Source organism: Misgurnus anguillicaudatus, chromosome 22, assembly GCF_027580225.2.
Source record: "Misgurnus anguillicaudatus chromosome 22, ASM2758022v2, whole genome shotgun sequence".
In the NCBI taxonomy this organism is placed as follows: domain Eukaryota; kingdom Metazoa; phylum Chordata; class Actinopteri; order Cypriniformes; family Cobitidae; genus Misgurnus; species Misgurnus anguillicaudatus.
Genome location: NC_073358.2, coordinates 25,588,990 through 25,608,359, shown reverse-complemented (window position 1 = coordinate 25,608,359; position 19,370 = coordinate 25,588,990). Strand labels below are relative to the sequence as shown.

The 19,370-nt window shown below is 36.1% G+C and overlaps 2 protein-coding genes across 2 annotated transcripts in view; one reads left to right on the top strand and one right to left on the bottom strand.

Moving 5' to 3' along the window:
• Nucleotides 1-243: 243 nt before the first annotated feature.
• On the top strand, nucleotides 244-10,163 carry tmem175 (transmembrane protein 175). The gene is made up of 10 exons (XM_055199925.2): nucleotides 244-530; nucleotides 740-778; nucleotides 957-1,054; nucleotides 1,179-1,230; nucleotides 1,364-1,399; nucleotides 2,054-2,137; nucleotides 2,269-2,433; nucleotides 2,796-2,877; nucleotides 4,112-4,247; nucleotides 5,904-10,163. Exons 1-10 carry the CDS (start codon nucleotides 339-341, stop codon nucleotides 6,571-6,573), a joined length of 1,554 nt encoding a protein of 517 aa, XP_055055900.2. The 5' UTR covers nucleotides 244-338; the 3' UTR covers nucleotides 6,574-10,163.
• A 53-nt stretch (nucleotides 10,164-10,216) lies between these two features.
• Nucleotides 10,217-19,370, bottom strand: part of cds1 (CDP-diacylglycerol synthase (phosphatidate cytidylyltransferase) 1) — a 31,689-nt gene continuing 22,535 nt past the window's right edge. The window contains exons 11-13 of the mRNA XM_073861211.1: nucleotides 18,572-18,691; nucleotides 18,357-18,460; nucleotides 10,217-14,448 (exon numbers count right to left, since the gene is read on the bottom strand). Coding sequence (XP_073717312.1) covers nucleotides 14,313-14,448; nucleotides 18,357-18,460; nucleotides 18,572-18,691 — 360 coding nt within the window. The 3' untranslated portion in view covers nucleotides 10,217-14,312. The remainder of the gene's footprint in view (nucleotides 14,449-18,356; nucleotides 18,461-18,571; nucleotides 18,692-19,370) is intronic.

Genomic DNA, 19,370 nt, shown 5'->3' with positions numbered 1-19,370 from the left:
GGACGAAGCATTTTCTTTTTCTTTTTGGTGTTTCTTGGCAGTCTGTAAAACGATTGCTCGGAATTCTTGTTAAATCTGTTAGTACAGTCTATCGCACAACAGTCTTTTCCAATTTAGACGCATTTTCCCTGTGTTTTCGCTGATTTCGCACTGTACACATATTGCCGCTCTGTATTTTGCCACTCAGTGGGCGTAACCGCAGTCGCTTTCCCCGAAGGTGACGTCACGTGCACGAGTCATCTGATCATGTATTTCCGGTCAGCTGATGATGCGTCATCGTTGTTTGCAAACAGCATTCATGCACGCGTCGTTCACTGATACCGTCCACCGCCGCTGTCATGGAAGAAAACGATGAAAGCGAAATAATCGAGCACCACGATGACGAGGAAATGGAGAAAAGAAGAAATCACGCGCATTCGTTTCTGGAGAGCGTGACGTCGTCGGAGAAAGACGGCCACAGTAGCACGCAGTCATCACACCGCCTGCTCGCCTATAGTGATGCTCTCATAGCCATCATCGCCACTGTAATGGTGAGATGTCACTCCTATTAGACAAAACTCACTGTACAGTTTAATCCACACGTGAACATATGACAATATATTCACTAATAGAATCTGCTGTCACATTTTCTTTGTTACTGCTGTCATGTTGCCTATTTAAAGCCCATTTAATATGAATTATTGTGGGGGTAATATGTGCATGTGTAAAATGGAATTGAATATGATTTTTCTTTCTACAGATTTTACCTGTGGCACATACAAAATTTCAAAGTAATGAGGTAAAACAAATCATTTTGTCTTTATACACTACGCTACTGTAAAATGATCTGAAAAGCATCTTGAATGTTGTAAATTAGTTTATATACAAATATAATTGTGTCAACACATACATTTTTTATTATATAATATAGCTTTGTACATTTTAAAATCTAACCAATATAGTCACTCTATATTCAGGAACTGAAAGAGAGTATTCAGTCTTTGCTCACTACCAAAGTTTCTGTCTACTTGATGACCTTCTTGATCGTCACTGTTGCTTGGGCTGCACATGTAAGGTGAGAGGATTTAAACCACAGTAGTGTTCAGATATTAACTTAATAGCTATTGCCTTCATCCACTGCCTTGCAGTTCCTTTGGTCAATAAGAGATTTCATTTACACATTTTTTTTTTCATAATAGGTTGTTTCAGGTCATTTCGCACACTGACGATACTCTTGCACTGCTTAACCTGGTGAGAGTGCCAATAAAGCGTAAATTAGCTATACAGTATATTATTTTTTCTTTTAAATGATGAATGTAAATGAGCTTTGTGTTCATAGAGATAGTGTAGTGACTTTTTCACTTCCCTTTTAATTTTATTTCAGGCTTGTATGATGCTCATAACCTTCCTGCCATACACCGTGAGTAATGTTCACTCGACAGAACAAACACTGATGCTTTAATGTTGCTTAGTCCTGCACTATTTGCAAATGTTTAACTGTTGTTGTTTTAAAGGGGACATATCATGAAAATCTGAGTTTTTTTCATGTTTAAGTGCTATAATTGGGTCCCCTGTGCTTCTATCAACCGAGAAAATGTGAAAAGATCAATCCATTCACTTTGTTTTGGTAAACCATTCTCTGCAAGCATGTGAAAAAATAAGTAATTAAAATTTGGCTCCCCCTGTGATGTCAGAAGGGGATAATACCGCCCCTTAATCTGCACTATCCAACCGTGACACTGCCACTTAGTGCAGAGATCAGCTCATTTGCATGTTAAAGGACACGCCCAAAACGGCACATTTGTGCTCCCACCTACAAAGTGTCAATTTTAACATGCTATAATAAATTATCTATATGATATTTTGAGCTAAAACTTCACATACTCTGGAGACACCTAAGATTTATTTGGCATCTTAAAAATGTCCCCTTTAATGTCTAAAACAAACATGTCTCTAAATGTATGTTTCGCCTGAAAATTGTTTATGTGTGGGTGTAAAGGGATTCAAATGTTAAATGACTATTTTCTTTACAGTTGTTATTTGAATGTTTGTTATATGCATTATCTTCTTATAGTTCTCCCTTATGGCAACTTTTCCTGGCAATGTCGTTGGCATGGTTTTCTTCTGTGCTTGTGTCATCGTGATTGGTTTAATTCAGGTAACATTTGCATTGTCTCTGAAAAACACTAGAAAAGCATTCCCTGATTTAGTTACCTTTAAGCAGAGGGTCATTGATATCACAGCGGGCAAAGTATTCACTTTGGTCATTTGTTTACTTTGTGTCACCAGTCCTCGATTGTCTTGTATGGATTTAGCCATCCTTTTCTTCTGAACGACCACATCCAGATGTCAGAGAATCCGGCTTATTACAAGCAGCACATTCTCAAAGTCATCATGAAGGTTCCCATCATGTGCATTTTTGCCATCATCTTTTCATTCATCTTTTTCCAACTGGTAGGTAAATTGTATTTAAATAATAGATTCGGGTTAGGGATATGAAGAGCTCAGATGCAAAACCCTCTAAGTGCTTCTCTAATAAACATTGTTTTTTTTATCAGACTCTTAATGGATTCTGCCAACAAACTGGTATTTCTAAATGGGATTAAGCTGATTTTAAGTATTTAATGAATATACCTGCCGAGAGCATTCGGTTAATATCATCTCATTGTTGATGGAGGTGGCGTTTAGCGGCTTTTACATCTAAGCAAAATATATATAATTATAACAAATGTACATACTATTATATATGTATATAATATAATACGTGTGTTACATTTATTTACTTAATACTAAATACAGATTTTTGTCCCTGGCAGTCATATGTCATTCTGGCTATTGTAATATTCCTGCCATACATCTCTCAGTCTTTGAAGTGGATCCGGAATAAAGCCATTGGAGGTAAGAATATCGTGAGCGCGACACCTGAGTTTACTTCAATATTTTGCATGTAAATGCTAATCTATCACGACAAACTATATATTTCTGGAAAGATCTAAGAATGTACTTTTCATATTTCAAAACCTTTTAGCAGTAATATTAATGCAGTGACTGTAATTTTTTAATTTGTGACAAGAGTATGCAGCAAACCTCTTTATTTTTTGGATAATTTTATGTCTAAAATAATACTCAGGGTTCCCACGGGTCCTTGAAATCCTTGAAAGTTTGTAAATCTGGGGGAAAAAATTCAAGGCCCTGGGAAGTTTGTGAAAATATACATACATAGATACAGGTCATTGAAAGTTTTCTGGAAAAAAATCCATATTATTCCCTGTGTAGTGTAGGATAATATAAAAAAATTATAGACTTTTTAAGCACACATGTTAAACTGTTTGCTTTAAATGCTTGTATCTTCTGTATGCGAATGTTGACTCATACCAAAATGCTTTTTTGCATAGTTGTGTTTGACACATGAAAACGTCTCGGGTTCCGTATGTAACAAGACGCTGCGTCTCCCTTGCCATACTTCCTGTGTCCCTGTAATGCCATCTTTGGCAATATTTCAGATAGCGATATACCTCCTGGCTCCCGTGTCACCCTGTCGTTGTCGTTAAGCCTCACCATTGGTTGAATTTGATATACACATTCAAATGCACTTACCCTTGGAGGCATCCCCAAAGTGTCACCGTAGTGACGCAGCACGAGTGCCCTCGAAAGGGAACTGTAACAATGTATTTTTAAATGTAACCTTGCTCTCACTTGAAATGTGTCCCCACATTTAGTTCTTGAATTTGAGGGTATTGGACCTGGAAACTCCTTGAAAGGTCCTTGAATTTAAAGTTAACTAAGGTGTGGGAACCCTGAATACTATATTGCATTATTTTGACTTACAATAACCTTAAACTGCTATAACAATTTATGTATTTAATATTTTTACCTCCAAACAGTTCTGTAAAAAACTTTAAAGTGTCTTCTTTAAAACAAGACCAAATTAGGACCAAGAAGTCTTCTAGAACAAAATATGCCAGAGTTAATTTGAAGCTGCATATCACATTTTCACCCCCCACTTAAAAAGGTTTGCGCCAGTTAAAGGGTTAAATAGTTTACTCTTATGTGATACAAGTTTAGTTTTTATAAATAGTTTATAAACAATTGTAACAGAACCTCTGTGTTATCCCTTGTTCCATACACCCAGGTCAGGTGGAAGATGATGCAGATCATGTGCTTTTCTACACCTACCACCCCAGCGAACCCCTAAGTAAAGAACGAGTGGAGGCATTCACTGATGGAGTTTATGCTATTGTTGCCACGCTGCTCATCTTAGACATTTGGTTTGTAACTTTCTTTCATCCATTTAATATTGATACAATGTATGAAAGTTGCAATGTGGGACTTTTAGCTGCATCTAGCAGTGAGACTGAATTAAACCAACGGCTCAGTCCACAGCTCACCCCTCCCTTTCGAAACAGTAAAGCTGTGGTAGCCGCCACAGGACAAACATGTCATCGTCTGGGACAACGTAGTAACAAAACAGTTTGTCCATTAAGGGCTACTCTAGTAACATGGCGGCAACTTCCATGTAAGAGGACCCGAGGTGTATGTAGATATAAATGGCTCATTCTAAGGTAATAAAAACGATATAGTTGATTTTGTAAGGTCTTTATACACCACTGATTATATAGTTACGTATATTATATGGCATTTTTGTCAAGAGATCGTTTTAAAAGTTACACAATGCATCTTTAAGCTACAACATGTGAGGCTCAATTTCTTATCTTTTTTTGCTTTTTTGAGTTTGTTGTGTAACTTGAAAATGACAGCATTAAATGCATTGAACAAATAACTGTGAATATTTACTGAGCAATTGTTTCCTATGTAATTTCAGACAAGAAAATTTGTTTAAGTAACCTAAAAACACCCACAAACTTGTTAAAGCTGTAGAAGAAAAAAATGTGGTTCCCCAAATAAGCATTTAGTCCAGAAATGCCTAAACTAGGGCCCGCAATGACCTTTAATTTGGCCCGTCATGCCATGTGAGATAAGGAAAAAGGATAAACTTCATTGACCCAGATGTATATATTTCTAATTAAACATTTTCTAAAATGTTATATTTTTTTTAGGTTTATTTGTATATTACTAAAATGTAAATTTAAATTAAATTCAAAGAATTGCAGTGAATATTTTTTTATGTACATGCATGCTTGAAGGTGTATAGCATGCATAACAAAACTCGGGTACTATAGGCTAATAATGGAGAGGTCAAGGCAGTGGCACACAGACAAAAGGAAATTTAAAAATGATTGACAAAATTATTTTTCTTAACAACAGTTACCTTTGAAAATAAAACTGCATTAGTTATGCATAAACCGAGTAATATTTGCTTATTTATTTATTAAATATTAGAAAATTATAAATTAGGAGAATCAGGGCAACTCTTATTTTAATATAACACGGCAACATTTACACCACTGATTATATATTCAGCCTACGGCCCTCAGTCAGGTTAGATTTTTGGCCTTTGGTAGAAAAAAGTTTGGGCACCCCTGATTTAGTCAAAGGCTCTTAAAAGAACCTATTTACAATCTAAAGAACCTTTTCCACTACAGATTTACCTTTTTGCAAACAGATATTAAAGCAACACCAAAGAGTTTTTTTTTCCTTTAAATAACATTTCCAAAAAAGTTTCAGTCGTTCATCCACTCGAAACAGTTCGAGTGAAAACTACAATAACTTGCTTTACGGTAGACCTACAATCCAATCAGAGCCAGCTTTGCTGCAGTATTTACGACAGTGGTAATGGATAATTCCGCTTCTAACCTGTAGGGGGAGCAAAGAGCAAAAACTCTTTAGTGTTGCTTTAAAGGTTCTTTATGGAACCATAGAGCCAAAAATGTGTTTCTATGCCATCACGTAGCATCTTTATTTTAAGAATGTATGTACTGACTTTTACTGAACTTGAAGTAATCTTTGCTGTCTTCTGTATACAGTGAAGACAACGTGCCTAATCCATCTGTTGTGAATAAGGAGTTTAACGGCAGCTTGATTGCTGCACTTCAGGACTACGGCCCCGAGTACCTTGCCTACTTTGGTTCCTTCGCCACGGTCGGGCTGCTTTGGTTCGTTCACCACTCTCTCTTTCTGTATGTGACAAAGGCCACGCGCCTCATGGGCCTCTTCAACACCTTCTCACTGGCCTTTGTGGGCGGCCTGCCGCTCGCATACCAGCTCACCAACGAGTTTCCCAGAGGCTCACGCAACGAACTCGAGGCCGTGCAGATCAGCTGCGTCATCATCTTTTTTGCTGGCCTTTTCCAGCTGGCCATATGGGTAGTTGCGCTTTTCAACGAGCGCGAGACGTTACACCCGTACGTGCGGTACGGGGGGCAAGAGCACACCTTCATGCTGGCCAAGCTCTCTCTTTACCCTTGTGTGGCATTTGGGACCTTTCTTTTCACTTGTGTGCTTAGTCAATTCAGTGCCCCCATCTTTCACATAATGGAGATAGGCGTGCCGTTCGCCTTTCTTTTATTAAGGCTGCTGGTACGTGTGGCCCTGACGCTGCTGAAGTGGCTCTTCTGTTCAGCGAGACCTGATGTGGACAGAATTCTAGTAGAGGAAGATGATCCACAGCTCCCCATTAATGATATAGTAGCTTAGTAGCAGCAGCGAATGGATCTTAGATCAGGTTTGTCCATCATTTTGAAGGTTAGGCTCGCTACCTGTCGCTACCAAACTGACAGCTGTGTACTGTAAAAGATTGTCATGTCCTTTAAATTGATCGAATCATTTTGTATAATAGACTATGGAAAGGATTAGGTGAGTGAGAGCTTAGGGTCTTTATTGATCTCAGGACAGGGGTCATCTAGAGTGTTGAAGAGAAACCATTTTTCTTATGGAAATGCACAAAGCCATCAAAATGGTTTGGTTTTAGCCTCATGCTGTTTTAAAGGTCTAGTGTGGGTTTTTTAGCAGGCGAGATCACGAATGGCAATCAACAAAAGCTACGATAGGACAAATGTCGTTGTCTGAGATAACGTAGGGGCGAAAGGCACTCCGTAAAACAGTTTGTCCATTTAGGGCTACTGTAGAAACACGACAATCGCGGGATATGTAGATAAAACCATAGATATACATAATAAAGGCTAGATGTCTTACAGCGGAGTCTCTAACGTAATTACTGGCGGCCATCTTGTCACAGTCAAGCTTTCCGGCGGGCTCTGTGGTACCTGATGTAAGGTGAGTGATCTGCACGAACACAGATAGTCTTATCTCGTTAAAATCTTGACGGATTTACAAATGGTTTGGTTTCTTACAAACGTTATTAACTTGGCTTTAATTCTGGACGCTTGAACATGTATGCAGTATCATAAGCAGTGTTGGGGAAAGTTACTTTTAAAAGTAATGCATTACAATATTAAGTTACTTCCCAAAAAAGTAACTAATTGCGTTACTTAGTTACTTTTCATGGAAAGTAATGCTTATGTTACTTTTTCTTACTTGGCTAAGGCTTGATCTCTTTCAGGCCTTGCAGGTGTTTTTATGATCGCAAAAATATCAAGCTCTGGCCTGCCATCTCCGTTTCTGACTCAAACTGTTCCCGCTCAGGCACACAGAGTGCGTAATTCTGTGTTAATGTGGCGGTTTCCCGGACAGGGATTAACTTAATCCAGGACTACGCCTTTGTTTAATTAGGAAATATAACTAGTTTTAACAAACATGCCTTACTAAAAACATTACCTGCATTTTGAGGCAAAACAAAGGGCACTGGTGTATTTAGATATGTCAGTTCAAGTTGTTTTCAGTTTGGACAGCTCTTAAAATTTTTTTAGTCTAGGAGCAGTCTAATCCCTGTCCGGGAAACCGCCCCAATATGTTCAGTTTAATTCGGTACATTATTTTATTTTTAAATTGAATTAATGAAACTGAAAAGTAACTCGCATTAATGCGTACATTTATAAAGTAATGCGTTACTTTACTCGTTACTTCAGAAAAGTAATATTATTACGTAATGCGCGTTACTTGTAATGCGTTACCCCCAACACTGGTCATAAGTACATCTCTGACGTTTATAACAAACCAAGCCGTTTGAAAATTGGTAGAAAATTTATCAAAGTTATGGTTATTTAAAAAGTACATGCACCATTGAAACACAATGTTTCGAGTAAGCGAGCTGACTGTGACAAGATGGCCGCCAGGTGCGGATGTCGACCTCCATTGGCCAGCAGCACAGACGAGACCTCTAGCCTTTATTATGAATATCTATGGATAAAACGGCTCATTCTAAGGTAATACAAACAATACAGTTCATTATGTAAAGGTACACCACTGATTATATACACTCTTGGAAAGGATGTGTCAATTTTTTAAGCTTTTAACACATCATGTGTCATTTTGTGTTGATTTTGTGTTAAAATAAAACACAAGTTGTGTTAAAAGTAACACAAAATGTGTTGTTTCAATATTAACACAAAGATGGGTGGATTCTGGGACAACGCATTTAGTGTGTTGTCCCAGAATCAACACTAATGTGCTGTTTTTAACACATCTGTTTTAAGAGTGTAGTTATAGAGGGTATGCATTGACATCACTTTTCCACGTCACCACGCCGGAGCTCGCCCTGTTGAGTGGCAAAACATAAAACAAAATGGCTGGTTTTCATAGGCTACTGCGAAAAATGCCAGTAAAACTGACTATTATCAGCTTAAATTGAATTTAGTTGGCCTTAACAGTGACCCTATCAACTTGCCAAACAACCAGTAGTCTGTGGACATTGGCATATGGCCAGACATTGCTTTCCTGATATAAATGTTTGTCTTGCCTAACAATATTAAACCATCCCACCTTTGTTGAACACAAGGCTCATCATAATGGATGTTTTTTAATGAAGGCTTACTTACAAAACTTTGCAATTACACAGAATAAGAGTATTCATTTATGTGTATTTCATGTATTTTTAATAACATTTTTAATAATCTTCAAAATTTTACACACCTGACATATGGCTACTGCTACTGATTTACTTCTCCTTTGAGTGGCAAAACATTCAACAAAATGGCTGGCTGTTCTAGCGGTGGCCATATAACTGACAATTATCAGCAAAAATTTTATTTAGTTGCACTTGATAGTGACCCTAGCAACTTGTCAACCCACCTGTGGTCAGTAGACGTTGACATGAACAATCTATTTACTTCTCCTTTCGGTGTTTTTTGGCAGTCTGTAAAAAGATAGCTCAGAATTCTTGTTAAATCTGTTAGTACAGTCTATCGCACAACAGCTTTTTTCAATTTAGACGCATTGCCCTGTGTTTTTGCTGAATTCACACTGTACGCAAATTCTGCCGCTCTGTCTTTTGCCACTCAGTGGGCGTAACCGCAGTCACTTTCGCCGAAGGTGACATATACGTGCATACCCTAGTATGTATATTATATTGCATTTCTGTCAAGACATCCTTTTAAAAGTTCCACATTGCACCTTTAATATCATGCTGACAGGTTATCTTTTAGGTTTGTGTACATATTTTAATGTGCAACTACATTATATAACCTATTAATTTGATTTCATAGTTCATATAAACTACAGGTGTCACAGAGAGTTAGGCATCACTTATGATCGTTTATATTTATGTTTTTTATTGTATTTTTTTTTACATTTTTTAAACTTTAATTATTTTTGTGAATAGTTGGAGAAGTGTTAAATTTTCAGCCTGTATCTCATTTTACATTTGTCAATTTTCATTTGTCAATAGCAGGTTCTGGTGGTAAAAATCTGTCATAGAGCAGCATAGATTCACTTTAGATTAATTTTAAAGTGAATAAGCTTTAATTTCATGTAATAATAGTAAACCGCCAATGCACCTTATAAAAACCATGAAGTCTTTGTTGCACTTTACATGCTTGGATTTAGCATGTAGTAATATAACTTTGAACATCAAGATAAGCCATTTTGAATGATCTTTTCTGCTTTATAGTTAGGTTTTATCTGTTATGTTTTATGTTTATGTATTTCTTTGTATTTCATCTAAATGTTATTGACATACTGACTACAGAATGTTCCTGTAAAGCGCATCTGTCAAAAAAAGCATTACTGTTTATTATTGCTCAGCTGACATATATGACCTCCAGTATGCTTTGGTCTTGAATGGCATTATCACTGTGTCTGTTCATAAATGGCATTATCACTGTGTCTATTCATATATTGAAACATAAAAGACTGAACATTTAAGAATAAACTCAAAATTGTTGCTTGCAGACGTACCTTGATTCTTGAAGTAATAGTCATGTAAAGAATGCATTCAAAACAATGGGTTAAAAGTAAAGAGTTTATTCACCAAATGATAACAATAACAACAACAACATTAATAAATTACCTTTATCTTAATTTTCCCCATTCCGCCAATAATAATTTGTTCATGTATTCACCATGTCTGCTGGTAAACATACACTACTGCAAACCTACAGATTTCTATTAGAAAATATTTGTGAAAATTAAGCACAGACACATAAATAAAAGCTCTGAAACAAGAAATTGACATGAACTGCGATGTAAATTATTTGAAACCTATTTGCTGTTAAACGTTGTAACAGTACTATACAACATCACATAATTTAAACCATACAGCAGCTCTCAAAAAACTCAATTTTAAATTATTACACCGTGAGATGAACAAACAAGCTACAGACACCTGACTGAGGAGGTGCATACTCTTTTTGGTCTGACAGGATTCAAATTACTATACAAACAGCATTCTCTCAAAAAATCTGATAAAGCTGGTGTAGCCAATCCTACTATGTATGCAATCCTTCTATGTAGTCTACAGGCTAGCGGCTGCGCAGGAAACGCATATGTAAACTTACTGATGACAGGAATTAAGAAAGAAATGGGTCACATTCAGAGAAAATACACACAACTGGTCCCAAACTATACATTAAGTGCTCAGTGTGCAGCCCCAAACAGAATCGGATGACTTTTTTGCATTTACTATGCTTATGTTGGGAAAAAATGATAATCTTGTTGAATGCATTAAACGGAGCTGATATTGCTAATAACAGAGATTATTACATATGTGACCCTGGACCACAAAACCAGTCATAAGGGTCAGTTTTATGAAATTGAGATTTATACATCATTAATAAATAAATCCTCCATTGATGTATGGTTTAGGATAGGACAGTATTTAATATAATATAATATAAAATCACCTTTCAAGTTGTCTGTATAATGATAAATATATTTTTGGTGGAACATGATCATTATTAATATTTTTAATGATTTTTGGCATTCAAAAATGATACTTTTGAGCCATACAATGCATTCTTGGCTATTGCTACAAATTTAGAGTTTGGTTCCAAAACGAGATAACTCTGTTTTTGACATTTTTGAAAAAACATATATTTAGCATGTTTTAATTGTTTTATTGTGCTACTTAGTTGTATTTTTTATTATGAAGGCTTAAATCAAAACAAACCAACTGCAGTTTAATTCATAGGTATTGGAACGCACAATCAAACCAAACTCTTCAAATATACCCATGCCACTTATGACTGGTTTTCTTGTCCAGGATTGGTTGCTGAAAGCCTATTTAAAACAGCCAAAATATTCAATAAAAAAATACAAAGTGGCTGTAAAGTGCCTTTTGATTTTCACTTGCATAGCACAAAACAGGGTGGGTAGGGGTGAGCGGGGCACAAACTAACACGGGGTTAATTGTAACGCGGCTACTTTATTTATACAAGGCTGAGCAATCTGTGCTTTTGGTCATTTTCTCTTAATGTCAGAAGATGATCTCCTGTGAATTTGAAAAGTTTTGATGTGTTTTGGTTAAGATGTTGAACAAAGAGTGTTTTGGAGGCATGAAAGTTAATTTCTTCATCTTGGTTTTTTTTTTTTTTTTTGGGTGCGTAAGTCACCAAATCCAACCTTATATTATTTTAATCACTGTCTTGTTACCTAAAACATAACACCATTTTGAAACATGTCAGCAACTCCTAGTAACTGATAGCTGGGATTGAAAACATTTTTACACAGCGGGGTTAGTTGTAACACAGTGTTACAATTAAGCCTCCAGTATACAATGATAATGAAATGAAAACAATTTAAATACTAGTTATCAAAATGATACCTGTTAATACAATATCAGGGGAAATAACTGACAATTATAATTTTTTTGTCTTGTGAAGCTCTTCCAAAAAAATCTATTTATATGCATTGATGCTTAATACAAGGATGGTTAAATGAAGGATCATGGATGGATGAATGTGTGGATATCAATTAGGGCTGGGTATCGATTCAGATGTTCCGGATCGATTCGATTTGGATTCATAAGCTATCGGAACGATCCAATTTTGATTTTCGGTTCGATTTCGATTCTCGGGCCGATTTTTATACTTGATTCTCGATTCAACTCAATGAAGATTTAATACAAATACTTTATTTATTAAAAAAAAAACAGTAAAATAAGTTTACAAGTGGGTAATTAATAAAACGAAATTAAAAGACACAAACCTGTATATTACACTTTTTTATTTTAGGTACACTTGGGTACATTAAAACAGAACCAATCTCTAATTTTCAAATGCATACAATTATGATAAATACAATACAATTTTGATGCAAGATGAAAAATGTATGCTGAAAAAAGTCATAACAGTCGCATTCCTTGATTAAACAAAAAAAACAATTCATTTAAAAAAAAACGATTTGTGGCTTTTGAGAATCGATTTTTAATCGACCACGGTAAAAAAAAATGATTAACCGAAAAATCTTTTTTTTTTGCCCAGCCCTAATATCCACCTTTTTATAGACAGAATTTGAATTATTTGTGTTTAAACCAAATTTCTAGCAGGTGTTACAATGAACCCCACCTATGGGGTAAGTTGTAACGTTTGCACTCCTGTCACTTTCGTTGTAATTGTACGATAACGGTCCCACAAACGAACTTTAAGTGTTCATTTGTACCAGAGATGTGTGTACTGATTATGTAAAAAAAGTATTAATAATAACTTAAATATTTTTTGAATGATAGAGCCAAAGTCAAAAAGCGTTAGATTGTGCCCCGCTCTCCCCTAATATTTAAAAATCTGCAGAAATCTTTTCACAAGAAGATTCTGTGTGGGTCTGCTGATGTGTAAATAGGACAACAGTCATGGGCATTAGAAATCCATTAAGAAGTTATTGCACAAGGAGCTAGTTAAGATGACAGGAAGAGCATTTAATTAGCAGTACTAACCTAATTTCATTAAATTTCATAAACTGTGCTGGATTTTATTGTTTTTCAAGTAAGGATGTAGCATTTGACAATGTTTATATTAGTTCGAACGTAATGTGATATGAAGTGTTTCTATTTTTTACAGCAAAATAGTGCTTTGGTACATAATGTTTGGTAACTGTTTTTAAAAACAATATTGCAGGGAGGACAATGCAAGAAAGATACACATAAATGTCTACTTTAAAAATAAAACTCACTGATTCTAAGAGCATGTTATTATAATTACTTAAAATAGCACATATTTACCCAAAGCACAAGTGTTTGTTGATAGCAAAACCAGAAGAGTGAATTCATAACAGTTAAAAGTGAGTCTTTAGACCCTTGTAGCTATACAGTGCAACTTCAATGAATGGTCACAGATCACCTTTTTCAAAAAGGCTCCCCAATCAACAACCCATCAACAAGGTTATTCTTCACCCATAAAGAGGTATATTCATGCTTGATTTAGGAAAATAAAGTCAGATCTTTCTGCATATCATTTTCATAATTTTCTAATATATAATTTGGTAAGCTATATATAATCTCTATATATATAGAAACATCTTAAATGATTCTAACACACAAACACATTTAACGTGGAAAGCAGAACCTGGCTATTTCAGTAGTAACAGTAGGATTTAAGAACATGCTTCTGTTTAAGACTTACATTTAGGACCCTGTCATAAATCACTTCTATTTGGTAACCGTGACAATTATGGCATCTCAGAAAGTCAAAAGTCACCATTATGAGTTATTGCAGTCTCAAAGCACTTATACTTGTAATCTCCTACTCGTACGTTAGGCCAGAATCAGTGCAACAATATCACTTCACTTAAACCCCATGTACATTTGCATTGACAAATGTCGTACATTTACTCACCACGTACATCATCCTTTGTTTTGCATGTGTGCTGATCTCGAAAGATCTCATGTGCTGATTTCTCCGAACACAGGTTAAAAGAATTATGCTTCCCTCTTGTGGTCATTGTCCTCCTGCATACGCTGAGTTTGAATGGGTTGAGAGTTTGCAGCGCGTGTCGCTCTCAAATTATTGTATGGAAGCTCCAGCAGCTGGTGTACAGTTCATTGGGAGTGTGCTTGTGTGATCACAGTCAATAAGACATGATGAGCTGTCTGCCGTGGTAGTTTTCCATCAGTGGGCTTCCTCGACAGCCGGGGGCAGTACACCTTTTTCCCGCAGGTGGTTACGCAGTGTGTTGAAGATGTTGAGTTGCTGCTCTGGTTGCAAGGCGAGCAACTGCTGCAAGACCTTACTGGGATTGGGTCCCCTGGGGATGAGAGAAATCATGTCAACTTCCTGTGTGTACACGTCAGACAAACCAAACACAAAAGCCATCTCGTATCAACGGTGCAGCTGACGTAGAACGTATATGTACAACACGGATCTACAGTTTAGAGTCATATAAGAAAAATTCAAATCTGAAGGTGTACACATAATTTTTAATACGTTATCGAAAATAACATTAACATTGTATACATTAATTTAACACAGTAACGTTAGCTCAGTTATAGTATGCTTTAGGAAGTCTACTTATATATTTTGCTTGTTATCAAAAATAAACTACTCTGAAATGGACTCTGGTGTTATTGATTATTTGCGGAAGTCTACCGTTTGTTTATGTTGTTAACGTCTAGACATTATAATATCTTTCATTACAATACAAAAATATGATTATTTAAAAGTTCCTGAAATGCATGAATTGGACCAAATAATGAAGAGAAAGCTGCCAAAAGGGACCCATAATAGACACAAACTCCTTCAGTTCTGCTTAATTAAATACAAAGAGTAGGGTAGACCGGGGCTGGTTGTCTCACGGGTTGGTTGTCACACTGCTTATTACAGACACACTACATGGTGCTGTGGTACAATTTTGATATCAATTTGTTAGCCTTTAATAGCTTACTCATTTGCACTTGAAATTTTGCCGAGCAGACACAAAACATTGAGGTTAGGAGACAATTTTTTATTTTTATGGGTCAGAGTAAATTTTCATGTTGGTGTTGTTTTTGTGTTGAGATCTTGTAGGATATTAGTCATTCAAAAACAAAACACTCATTAAAAAGCCAAAAGTAGTAGCTTTATTTTGAGTCATCTTTTAGCGATCAAGTTAAAGCCGTGTGGCAGCTAGCTTATCATGTTTGTCAAGAAGTCAGTTGGGGATGGTTGTCACATAGCTTGCGGGGTTGGTTGTCACATAAGAATATTGGACATGTAGACATTTTAAGACTGTTTGTCTGTTTGTTTGTTTGTTTTTGTTTGCTGTTAAAATAAAATAAATAAAGCATTAAATAAAGAGGTTTTAACACAAAAAATTATTTCATTTTATTTCTCAACACAGTAGACAATAGGCTTTATGCCCAGCTGCACTACTTCCTGAACTTCAGCCAGCTTCTTGTTTCCTGTCTGCCATTATTGGACAAACTGATTAATCCAGGTGTGCCTGACCTCAGTAGTCACAACAACAATAATCAGACACACCTGGATTAATCAGTTTGTCCAATAATGTCAGACAGGAAACAATGAGCTGCCTGAAGTTTATTGTGCAGCTGGGCATAAAGCCTATTCAAGTAACTGATCATCCACTTTAATCCCATTGTTTAAACATAAGGGGCATTAATAACAACTGTCATAGGGTTGGATTCATATTAAAACTTGTTTGCAATTTCTAGCTTAAAAAACAAAAAAATTACACATTATCTTTTCAGATCCCAATTTATCACTGAAATCCTATTGAAACTCTATAGGGACAACCAACCCCATACCCTGTGACAACCAACCCCGTGATGGGGTTGGTTGTCACATTGTGTCAGAGTGTCTTTGATGGTTAATTACTTCCTGTTACGATAAATTCTTAAAGTAAAAAGTATACACGTTTAAAGCCAAGACTCCAAAGTTTCATTTCATGTAGGAATTACTGCTGAAAGATTTTTTGAAGATGAGCAATTCATGCATGAGTTAAAATTGTGACAACCAACCCCGGTCTCCCCTATATATTTTTTGCCAATTTAAGGCAAATGATGACTACATTTAAGATATAACAGTTTTGTTTTATTTTGGTTTTATTTAATTGCAAATATAATTTCCATATTTGTTGTATTTAAATTTGTGTTGTTATTAGGGTTGCATAACAATTAATCGCTATTAATCTATTGCAGAATAAAAGTTTTTGTTTAGATCATATATGTGTGTGTACTGTGTATAACTTTATATAAATAAATACACACACATATATATTTAAGAAACGTTTACATGTGTATATACATTTGTATATTTATGTTTATATTATATATAAATATAAATACTTAATATATAAATATATATATTTTCTTAAAATTATACATGCATGCGAGCATATTTATATATATACACATAATTATTATTCACAGATCACACACATATATGATGTAAACAAAAACTTTTATTCTGCTATAGATTAATCACAATAAATTGTTATGCAACCCTAGTTGTTATTGATCACTTTATTGTTTTAATTATTTGATGAGCTATGCTAAAATGTTGTAAAATATTAATAAAGACTAAGGGACCCTAAAACTTTGACTAGTGTGTAGCTATAGTGTATTATTTTTAAACACATTTTTGTTTTAGACAATACTCTTTCTTTCAGACATTTAAAGGGGGGGTTTAATGGTATTTCAAGCATTCTGACTTATTAACACAGTTATAGAGTTGTTTCCTTATGCTAAACGTAGGCAAAGTGTCAAAAATGCAGTTGGGCGTGTTTCAGAGTATTTCTGTGCCGAATGCACTTCGCCAGGGTTCGTACAAGTTTCGGCTAATTTTTTTCGATTACGGTTCTAACTGACGTTTCAGGGGTTTTCGATACGTATCACTTCTTTATATGGGCTTCCGCCGGAAAACTTCCCCCGGAAAACCCCGCCCAGCCGTCAGTCAGCGGGAGACGCTAGAGCTTGCTAACAGCTTATCACGCCACTCAGCTTTGTTTAATTTCAAAAGTCAACAATGGCACAACAAGAAGTGTGTTTTTGGATGTAAGGAGAAGACATCCAGCCTTATGGAAACAATGGATATAGTTTATTATCCGGATTAACAGCGGAGTTTTGCGTGTGTGTTTGATGCGGTGGATTTTCAGAACCGGGTCATGACGAGTTACACGTGGTAAGTAAGACTTCTGTCTTATGTTGGAAATAGGCGCGTGTATATTATATAAATCACACGAACATGTCGTGAATCATAAGTTAAAACAGTGTTGTATAGTGTTGCATGACTCGTACTCGCTCCTCCCGTGTTATAACTCCTCCTTCTTCATTTTTTCGTATGTTATCGGAAAGATTCGGTAAAGCTAATCTTTCTTTTATAAATCTGATTAAACTAAAGACTCTTCAGAGATATAAAGGATGTCATACTACTCCATAGGTACTCCAGATTGATATGAAATGCAGAAACAGCGTGTGTTACGTGAGCTTTAAGATACAGTCCTTCCAGAAAAAAATTCCTTGATCTTGCGGCACGTTTTCTTAAAAAATGCGATGGAATATGCGGGATATTTACGCAATGAAATTGCGGGAACTTGCAGAAATGGCGGGAACTTAATCATGTCACTTCATAACGTTCCCATGGCAACAGGGGTAGGGCTGGGTACCGAACGTTGATACTTTTATGGTATCGAACGATAAACTCAGATACTATGAGTATCAAAAAATGATTTATCTTTCGGTGCCAAATTATCGGTTTCATAAGAGGCTGTGTCTGTGTGAGCCTGTCCTTGCATGTGAAGACCTAAAGCGCCGGCGATTGGCTGGTATCGGAAAAAAGAATCGTCAGGAAACGGTATCGAAACGGAGGTATCAAAATTGCCACCGGATCGAAAGATTTTAAACAATACCCAGCTCTAAACAGGGGACATGGCTGTGCTTGTGTGAAGTAAATGCAACATTTTTCAACTTTCTGCTAAGATATATGTGATTTTTCCTAGGAAAATGCGGGGATTGTAAAATCATGCAAGCCCCGCATATTTTAGGTACATAAATCTGCAATTTATGCTTCTAAAGTGCGGCGTATTTATAAAAATGCGGCCCTCGCATAAATATGTGGACTTTGGCTGATTATGCGTTGAATCATGCGATCGCATAATCACACTTTTTTGGAGGGACTGAAGATAGTAATAATATCACTAAATAAGAAAGACATTCTCACCTGATAAAACTTGCTATGTAAACATGAACAAATGTAGCCATCAGGTACTGACAGTCAAAGCGATCCATCATCCCACCATGACCAGGGATGGTGTCAGCAAAGTCCTACAGAATAACAAAAAGCACAAGCTCACAGTACATCTGAGAGGGTAATTGAAGTCTATCAAAATGTATAAATCTAAAAGTGTGCATGATTTCTGCCTAATGTTAACTAACTTTTATTTTAAAAGCACGTTTGAAGCCACTGGCAAAGAATCCACCGAATGGTGCTATCAGAGAGCCGAAAGAAGACAATGCAATACTGTGGATCTGAAATGGGTAGAGGTTGACGGTTTTCTGCAGAAAAATAAACATAAAAACATCATTACCAACAAAAAAGTTCATGCATTATTAATGAATGCAGCATTCCTAAAAATCTCCCTCTTTAAAGAATATCAATACAATGTTACCCAGAGCTTAAAGGAAAACACCAGCGTTTTCAATATTTTACTATGTTCTTACCTCAATTTAGACGAATAAATACATACCTATCTTTTATTAATGCATGCACTTCATCTTTGCACAGCGCGTCGTAAATGTGTTAGCATTTAGCCTAGCCCCATTCATTCCTTAGGATCCAAACAGGGATGAATTTAGAAGTCACCAAACACTTCCATGTTTTCCCTATTTAAAGACTATTACATAGGTAGTTACACGAGTAAGTATGATGGTACAAAATAAAACGTGCCGATTTTTTAACGGATAAAAAATGAGAACTTTATTGTATGGTGGAAGAGGACTTAGTTTGCAGCACTTCGACCTCGGGTGCAGTAATATTGACAAAGTGAGAGGGGGAATAGTCAGGAGTGATGATGTTACTACGCCGAGGTCGAAGTAACTACTCATGTAACAGTCTTTAAATAGGGAAAACATGGACGTTTTTGGTGGCTTCTAAATTCATCCCTGTTTGGATCCTAAGGAATGAATGGGGCTAGGCTAAATGCTAACATTCAGGATGCGCTGTACAGAGATTAAG

Coding starts and splice junctions, on each gene's coding strand:
- tmem175 (XM_055199925.2), top strand. CDS start 339: ATGGAAGAAAACGATGAAAGCGAAATAATCGAGCACCACGATGACGAG. Junction 2,138..2,268: donor TCGTGATTGGTTTAATTCAG/GTAACATTTGCA, acceptor TTGTGTCACCAG/TCCTCGATTGTCTTGTATGG. Junction 4,248..5,903: donor CTGCTCATCTTAGACATTTG/GTTTGTAACTTT, acceptor TTCTGTATACAG/TGAAGACAACGTGCCTAATC.